Raw genomic sequence first — 9181 nt, forward strand, 5'->3', positions numbered from 1 at the left:
TTATAAATGGAAAGCTCAAAAGACAGGCTGAGGAAGGCATAATTTATTTTGTAGGTAACGTGAAACTAAAGAAGATTTAGAACTGGGAAGGCAAAACAGCCCAGGTGCACTATTTTTATTTTTGGAGATAAGAGTCTCACTCTGTTGCCTTGGGTAGAGTGCTGTGGTGTCATAACTCACAACAGCTTCAAACTCTTGGGCTCAAGCCATCTTTCTGTCTAAGCCTCCCAAGTAACTGGGACTACAGGTGTACACCACCACGCCTGGATAGTTTTTCTCCTCTTAGTAGAGACATTGCTCAGGTGGGTCTCGAACTCCTGAACTGAAGCAGTCCTCCTGCCTTCGCCTCCCAGATTGCTAGGATGACAGGCATGAGCCATCACACCCGGCTTTTCAGGCAGTGGCTCTGAAGCGTGGACCCAGCCCTCAGGCCATGCAGCACCATGGAAATGCAGATCCTTCCTTACACATCCCCTGCCTGTTCTTTCCTCAACACCGGCCATGGGGCATGAAGGAGCCCTCTGGGGATGGTGGTGTGGGCTCCAGTCTGAGGACCACTGCTTTAGGAGAACTCTAGCCTTTCCCGGGAGGGAGGATTAGAAAGGCAAGGGGAACGTGGGAAGCTGTCACTGGAAACCAAGGAAGAGGTTATTGTGCATAAGTAAATGTGGGTGGTCTCATCAGAAATTAGATAAAGAGGAAAACGGGGTTTTTCAAGGAAGAAATAATAGGACTTGTTGACTAACTGGCAGTAGGAGGGTGAGATGTGAAGCCAATATCGCAAGCCCCTGTGCCCACGAGTGTGGCAGGCAGCACTGCAGGTGTCCGCAGAGGCCAGTTAGGGGCACGGGGTCTGTCCTCATCAGGGATCTAAACCTTATTGTCCATTAATTATTACTTTAAAAAATCTTATTCACACCCACCAGCCTACTACCCTCAGTTACATAACGTTCCCTACGGGAATACAAATGCACTAGATGCTCGGTACCAATAATAGTGTTGACTGTAGATTGGGTTCTTACTAAATGCCAAGAACCTTTCTCTGGACACATTATATTTATTATTCCATTATTATTATTCAGTAATTATGAATATTTATAAACCGCCTTCCTTCAGGGTTCCATCTAAGCTGTGCACCACTACAAAATCAGCATTTCCAAGCACAGGTCTGGGAGGCTGAGTCTGGACTCTGAAGTCAGCGCTGAGCTCAAACCAGCCCCGCGGTTTGCCAGGTGTTCAGTCTTGAGCAAGCGACTTGTCCAATCTTCAGTCTAAATTTCCCCCGGCTGTATTACAAATATGGATATGCAATAATGAGTGGGCCTCCTTGGGTTGTCATAAGAACTAGAGTGAATGAGAAAATGCTCACACAGGAAGTACTTAAGTAAACACGAGTCAAGGTTTATGCAATGAGGGTGTCTCTCCCTTGCTCAGAACTTCATTGGCTCACCTTGTTCAAGAGGATAGACTTCTTAGTCCTGCATGTAAGGCTTTCTACAAACTGGTCCCTCCTTACGTCTCAGAGCTCTTATCTGATAATCCTTTGTATCAGTTGAAGGCTTTGGCTAACTGCCTGTTGTCCCCCCATACAGCAAGTTTGTTACCACAACCCAGCCTTGCTCCCCTTGCTCCCAGCTCCTCGTGTCCACATCCCGCGGGCCCAGCCTGGAGTTGGTGTGTGTGAAGCCGTCTCAGCAAACCCTTATTTTATCCAGTGCAGCTGCAGGCAGCAGCTCAGGGTCACAGTGGTGGCTCCATGCTGAGCCCTCTGCCAGGGACCCTCTGCTTGCTTAGCGATGGTAACTCCCACCTTAACTAAGCTTCTTCATCTTTTTCAAGTTCATTTAAATATGTATTGGTGGGGTTTTTTTTTTTCTGTCCTTGGTGGTAATGATAACTTTCTCTGTAGGAATGACATTTAACCTATGAAACACTAATTATTTTTTTTCTTCTTAGGATGAACTTGACCTCACAGATAAACACAGGGAAGCCATGTTTGCACTTCCAGCCGAGAAAAAGTGGCAAATATACTGCAGCAAGAAAAAGGTGAGATGTTCATTGTGATTATGGTTAACCAGGGAATTGCCATCTTTTATTCCCTTTGGTCTCGAATTTTCCTGCCAGAACTCAGACAGCTCTTTATACGTGGAAGCCAGAGGGAGGGTGGTGTGGTGTGGTGTGTTGTGGTGTTGCCAGCAGTACAGAGCCAACTCCTTGCATGTCACCAGCATGTCACTGGACCCCTCTGTGCTTGTGACTGTTATTTGTAATCGTGTATAACTGAGACCAAAAGTAATGTTGGGTCATCCAAGACAACGCCACCCCACTCGTTCTTCATTCTCTACATAAAAGTTTGCATACGGGCAGAGTAGGGCCAGTGTGGTGGGTTCATGGTGCTGCCTCCCTGGGCGCCAGCTGACGCCTTCTTTGTTTGCCATCTCTCAGGTGTGGCCTTGTCCTTGTTCCTCAAGGTGGCTCTCCAGCCATTTCCCATTGCAGAGTAAAGAGCCGAAAGGCAAGGAAGGGACAGGCCCCCAGCCCCACTTTCAGGGCACATTCCAGGAGTTTGACACCAGATGTCCTCCCATTCCCACTGCTCGTTACTTGGCCATACCCCACTGCAAGGAACAAATCTTTATTCCCAGTGGTCACTTTCCACATGGACACTGGAGGTTCTGTTGCCTCATGAGATGGGGAGAATGGACGCTGGGGACACCAAAGCACCAAAAGCTTTCCCAAGCACCCCCAGTGCAGGCGCCGCTCCATGGCAACTGAGTCCTGACATGACGTTCATTCTGCCGTCTTCTGCAGAGTCTTAGGTCATCCCCACATCCATTCTGGGGACTAATCCCACTCACGGCCACCTCTGTCCCAGCAGAGACGTACCTGAGATGGGATAAGTGGGAAGGTAGAGCCAGGGCCTGAGAGTGCTGCCACCTCTCTCCTGCAGGCAGCAGACGCTTGGGTTGCTCATTCTGACCTAGGGGAACAGGAACAAACTATAACAATCCAGTATCTTTTCAAGACACTCGTGTCAGTGACTGCTGTCAGGTGCCCCATCTACTAGGCCCTCAATTGCCCCACAACCTCTCTCAGCACCCCGGCCCCCACTTTGCTGCGTTCTGCACTGGCGTGCCACCCTCCTGGGGCACCTCCTGTTACTCAGTGCAGGTGCCCTGACCCCAGGGCTGCGTGTGTGCGCGAGTGTGTGCCCCTCCCACCGAGCTTTCTGCTTCTGGGGGTGAGGCACCAGGTCTTACTTGTTTTTGTGACTCCAGCCTCTGACACTTTGAAATGAATTTAGGGTGACTGAACCACTGAGTTGTCATTAGTATTATACTGAACACTGTCAAAAAATTGTGAAGTATATTAATTTTCCACCTGAGCAGTTGTAATTGGTGACACTAGGTGGCCTTTGCTGAGAGATATGCTCATCTAGAACCGTTCCTGTGATCTCTGGGCCTTTCTCAGATCCCCCTACTTTGAAGCTTTGAGAGTTTTTGTAAAATGAGTGGCTTTTTCTCCTCTAGCCCTTTCTCTGACCGACTAGGAAACATCTCTTTGAACCACATATCATGGCTCAAGAAACATAGATAATATACTGAGAAAGAATTTTAAAAATAAACCTAAACTGTGTCCAGCACGCAACTGGTGTTGCACGGTGAGTTTGATGACAAGGGGACTTTCCCATTTCTGTCTTCGAGACTGGAACCAAGAAAGAGAGATGTTCCGCACCCTTGTACACGGAGGACAATGTCTAGTTTGGCTCATCTTAGCACAGATTTTTTTCTCAAAATTAGGAAACAGTGTGCAGTAGGGGTTGAGAATATGCAGCAAGGGGAAAGAAAAGGGCAGGAAAATAGGAGCAGCTTACTGAGGGGAAAGTTTCCTTTTTTCCCAGATTTCATTATACCCTTGACAGCAATTGAAAGTTAATCATGGAAACTACTGCCCCTCACATTAGAAAAGGCAAACCCTGGAGGATAGTAATGAACTTGGGCTTGCAGCTGCTGCTCATTTTTCAATTTCCAGGCCTATAGTTCCCCTTGCAAACCTGTCTGGAGCGTGCATGATGGGGCTGGCTTTTGTAGGAGGATGAGTGTGGGTGTGGCCACTGGCCTCAGAATCCCATTTTTGACAGATGGGCCCCTCTCCCAGCAGTGGGTGAGATGGCATGGATCTTTGGGAACACACTTCTGCTGGCCTTATTCCAGAAACACAGATTCTTGATGTGACACGGTGGTGGCAGGGCTGGGTGGGAGAGCCATTTGAACTCTTGGGGAATCCCAGGGGCTTGTCTGATGTGCCCCACTGTTCAGTGATGGTAGCATTGCTTGACTAACGATTCTCTTGATTAGAGCTCCTAACTCTTAAAGCTTTTCTGTGCCTTGGTCAGAAACAGGGCTTTCTAGGCACTGCTACAATGGGAAATACACAGCGAATATGAGGATGCAGAAATCTAACCAGAAAAGGATGATGTTTACCTCTCTTTAGACAGCGTGATTCCCAAGGGCCCCATTGCCTGCTCTCAGAATGGAGCCCCATGGTGGGCGTCCTCAGAGTTAGGAACAGAGTGTTTTCCTTGGAACATCTCCTGTGCACCCTTTTCAAATCAGGCTTATCACCGTTGCGCCAAACCACATCCATTCCTCAGGCCGAGGGCAGGCTGTGCTCCTGTGCCTGCTGCACGTTTTCCTCCTTTCAAGATTAGGAGCCCGGGCATCACAGATGTTCCCACACATAGTGAAGCCACAGGGTAAGGGCCCGCTAAAGCCAACAGCAACAGACAGCATGAATGGTGACAAGCAAGCTTTTCATGTAAGAATGAACAGAAGTTGTGGAGGCAGATGAGACAGGGACCCGAGGACAGGGCCAAGCTGTGTTTGGCCAAGTGGCTTTTCCTGTCCAGCAGCCGCTGCTTATCGGGCTCTTTGTCCACTTATGAAACTTCTCTAAGTTGCTGGCTAAAAACCCATTTCCAGAGCCAGAACGAAGGCAGCAGAAGTATTTCTGGGGCTAAAATGATTGGAAATAAATTAATCAGAACTTTGCCTATTTGAGTAATCTGGGGGAGAATAAGAGATGGATGTTGTGGCCTTGTCCACAGTCCAAATACATCTGTAAAAGTCACCGGGCTGGCTGGTCAGCCATGGTCTGTCACAGACAGCAAGGCACTGTCAAATTTCTTAACTCTCATGAAGAGTCCAGGAAAGGTTCTGTTGGTGGGGCTGGGGGTATTTTCAAATAGGAAATGTTTGTGGTTCTTATCTTTAAAGGTAATTCCCTTTTTAGTTCCAATCACAACATACTCTTTTGTTTGAATGAGGTTTTTCCCAGTCTCCAGCCAGAAACTGCATCTGTTAACAATCTTTTGGATTTTAAACTGAAGCTTTTTAAACAATGAACCATCTGACCACGAAAGGCATCTGGCCTTGCTGTATTTGCTTATTGTTAACATGATTTCTAAGTCCTGGGAAAAGTAAGGAGTAGATCTCCGGAGGGGAGAGAGTAAGGTGGTGTGTCCACTGTGTATGCCGACAGCAGGCATGTCAGCGCAGGGAGAAGCCTCCTTTCATGGACCTTCTGCCCGGGAGCAAGTGTACTGGTTGTGTCACTCAGCCAGTCCTTGTAAGAAAGTGCTTTGTCTCTGACTGAGCATCAGAGTTTGCAAAATGAGTGAGCGGGGTTGATAGATACTGTTGGCTGTGGGGACAGCAGATATTTGAAACAGATCGGGATTGACGGCTGTGCCTAATTTTTCCTGCCTTTTTCTGGCCCCTAAAATGAGGGCTTTTCGTTATTAGATTCTTCATGTTACATTTCGGTATGTTTTGAGTTTTTATTTGCTTCTGAGTGTGTGTTTGAGTCTAACTTCCTTAAATCATTCGGGAACCTCACCTAGCCTGGCTGAGGGTCAGCTGTCATGCTCTCTACCAACTGCCCAGCTGGTACTGGACATGTTTTGAAGACATCCAGGGAAGGTGGCTAAAAATTCAAGTAGTCCTTTTTATTCAATCTTTTATTTGGTTTGTGTATCCTAATTGGATCAATTCCCGTAGTCCTCCCTTCATGATCCACACAAGGTGAAAGCTGCACTGTGCTCAGACCTTTCAGTCTCTGGAGCCTTGAGGCCCTCCCATGTGTGTAGTGCAGAGAGGGAATGGTTGAATCAGAGCATGAGTTTGAAGAAACAGACGCTTTAAGTAGTGGAATTAAAGACAAACAAAGCCATCAGTTTTCCACACAACTGTGAGCAAAAGAGCTGGAACATGAAGGAACAAGAGGAGACCTCAGTCCTCCAGCCATGCCAGTCCCCTAATGAGAAGCTGCAGTTGGCAGACTGGGAGAGGGGCAGTGGCCAGACAAAAGGCCTGAAGATTTGAGAGGGAAAAAATGTTAGATGTCCTCTTCCTCCTTGTGCTGTGGTTGATTAAATCTACAGTAGAGTGAGTATTGGATTTTCAGGTCCCTGCTTTGTTAGATGTTTGGATTTTGGAGAGGAAGCCAGTAAAGGCGAGCGAACTAGACTTCTGTGACCATATGTTTAGACTTTTTTAGAAGTACCTGGTGTGGTCTCCTGCCACTGAGTTTTGACTAGATGGTAGGCTCATATCGACATTTTTGCTCTTAAGTGATGAGAGCTTATAGGAAATGGCAGAAACAATAATAAGTAGAAATGAAATTTGTCCGTTTCTCCCTCCTACCTATCTAAAGCTGCAAGACAACCAGAGTCTCAGGACTTTGCAAGCTCTAGAAGTCCCCGTCTTATCCCCTGGCCTGGAGGCTGAAGGTGCACCTGTCATCCCAGGTTGAAGAAGTAAGAAATGACAAGCTTTCAGTACCTGGTCTTTCCCTCAGTGAAGCAACACAGTTGGTGACGGGCAAGTTGGTGTGGGATTCCTAGGCATGTGTCACGTCTCCTGGGGGCAGAGTCTTGGCTAATTCTGAGGATAGTTAAATAAGCCTGGAGCAGATGGTCCTGGTGGGAGAAGCAGATAAAAATCAAATGATTTTCAAGTCTGTCATAAGCTCCTTGACAGGGTAATCAGACTCAGGGGCACAGAGGAAGCAGTGACCCACCTCTCAGTGTGTTTGGGTGACGAAGACAATGGATGCTTTGCTCCCTGGACCCGCCACCAGGTGTGCTAGTGAGAGCTGATGTCAGGCTTTCTTCCCCTCGTCTAGAAACTGGCTCTTTCCCCCAACACTTAAGCTCTATTCCCATGAACTATACACTTTCACTTCTGGTCTGTGCTTTTTTCTTTGTCCCTTTTACCATTGTTTAAAAGGTCAGCTTTAGACTGTTGGTATAAGCTGATCTTTCCCAAATACAATGTGTAGGGCTTATTAGGAAATCTGTAAGAGGCTGAAACTTTTGAGCGGTGAAGACACTGCATGGGGAAAATGAAAATAACCAAGGGTCATTCAGGCTGGGAAAGAAGAAGTAGGTGGAGGCTGCAGTACAGGCCGCTGTGGAGCAGGTGTGCCCGGGGAGGCTGTGCTGTCTATCAAAGTGTCACAAACTTCCAGTCACAAGGTGGAGCTGCCAGGAGCCCTCCCCTTAAAACTCATTCTTCCAATCTGTACTTCCAGTGTAGTACAATAAGATATCTTGACAGAGACCACATGTATGTAACTTATATTATATAATATTACAATAACTAAAAAAAGAAACTGTTATACTCATTCTTTTTTATTCTTATTTTTTATTTTTTAGTTCTTTAGTTTTTATTAATCTTTTACTGTGCCTCACTTATAAATTAAACTTTATCATATGTGTGTTTATATAGGAAAAAAACATAGTATACATAGGGTTTGGTACTATCTAATCCATAGTTCCAGGCATCTACTGGTGGGGGAGGTCTTGGAATAACCTCCCACAGATAAGGGGGTGCCACTATACAAAACTATGTAATAATTTGATCAAAAGTTTGCAGAGGTGCTCGTTTCAGCAGCACATATACTAAAAATTGGAACGATACAGAGAAGATTAGAGAAAAGTTTGCAGAGGTATATTATACAGAGTTAGGTAGACAAATAGTTATTGGGTAGGATTAGAGTGATTTACTTTGATTTATTTTTTCCTTTATACGATACTACCCACATTTTCTATAGTACATCATTCTCCCTCTTACTTTGAATTTTTTTTCCTGTTTATAAAAAATAAAATTGCTGTGTTTAAAAACTATAGGAGATGAGTTTCGTATTAGTCAGGTTTTGGTCAAAGAAGTGGGGCCACCAGCAGTCAATTAGGGTCCCCGTCCCCTCTGCTTTTTACTCTTCCCTGAGGGATTAAAACCAAGATGAATCTATAAGCCACCAGGTATTTTTCGCAGCATCTGTGTTCTAGACAGTGACTCTGAAAACATGATGGTCCTGGCCCTGATGAGATTCGCTGGGTTCTCTGGTTTGAGCCCACAGAGGCATGTTTGCTGCCACCGTGGCCCAGGAAGAGGTATCATCTCACAGCTGATGGCTCATCTTCCTTCTTTCTTTTATTACAAAATCCAGTGCAATCAAAATGAACATCAAATTTTGGATCTGAAATGTGAAATACTATTTATTTAGAGACTGTGCCTCTGACAGTCAAACCAAAGTTGTGTCCCCCAAAAGGGCGATAGGTTCTTGAATCCTTGCCAGCCCTTCCTTTAATCCCTTTCTCAAGTGATACCAGTTTGGGGTATTTTTTCCCTGCCAGCCTCACCAATTGTGTCATTCCAGCTGTCCCCACTGCCACCTCTGCCTTATAGCATCCAGCCTGGGCCTGAGCTCGAAACCCATACTGTGGTGAGTGCTGCTTCTCCAGGTGCCCAGCCTCCTTCACAGAGCAGCAGGCGGAACACAGCTCACAGATGGGATCATCACACAGGGGGACGCGGCCCACAGATGGGATCAGCACACAGGGGGACACGGCCCACAGATCAGATGAGCACACAGGTGGACACGGCCCACAGATGAGATCATCACACAGGGGGACACGGCCCACAGATGAGATCAGCACACAGGGGAATACGGCCCACAGATGAGATCATCACACAGGGGGACACGGCCCACAGATCAGATGAGCACACAGGTGGACACGGCCCACAGATGAGATCATCACACAGGTGGACACGGCCCACAGATCAGATCAGCACACAGGGGGACACGGCCCACAGATGGGATCAGCACACAGGGGGAC

The 9181-nt window shown here is 46.8% G+C and overlaps 1 protein-coding gene across 2 annotated transcripts in view; it reads left to right on the forward strand.

Moving 5' to 3' along the window:
* Positions 1 to 9181, forward strand: part of DAAM1 (dishevelled associated activator of morphogenesis 1) — a 182279-nt gene that overhangs the window by 91456 nt on the left and 81642 nt on the right. For both annotated transcript variants that reach the window (XM_003794419.3, XM_023515859.1), the window contains exon 3: positions 1957 to 2046. In XM_003794419.3, the coding sequence (XP_003794467.1) occupies positions 1957 to 2046 (90 nt within the window). The remainder of the gene's footprint in view (positions 1 to 1956; positions 2047 to 9181) is intronic.

The sequence above is a fragment of the Otolemur garnettii genome, unplaced genomic scaffold (assembly GCF_000181295.1).
Source record: "Otolemur garnettii isolate 467f Iridium unplaced genomic scaffold, OtoGar3 scaffold00081, whole genome shotgun sequence".
Classification (NCBI taxonomy): domain Eukaryota; kingdom Metazoa; phylum Chordata; class Mammalia; order Primates; family Galagidae; genus Otolemur; species Otolemur garnettii.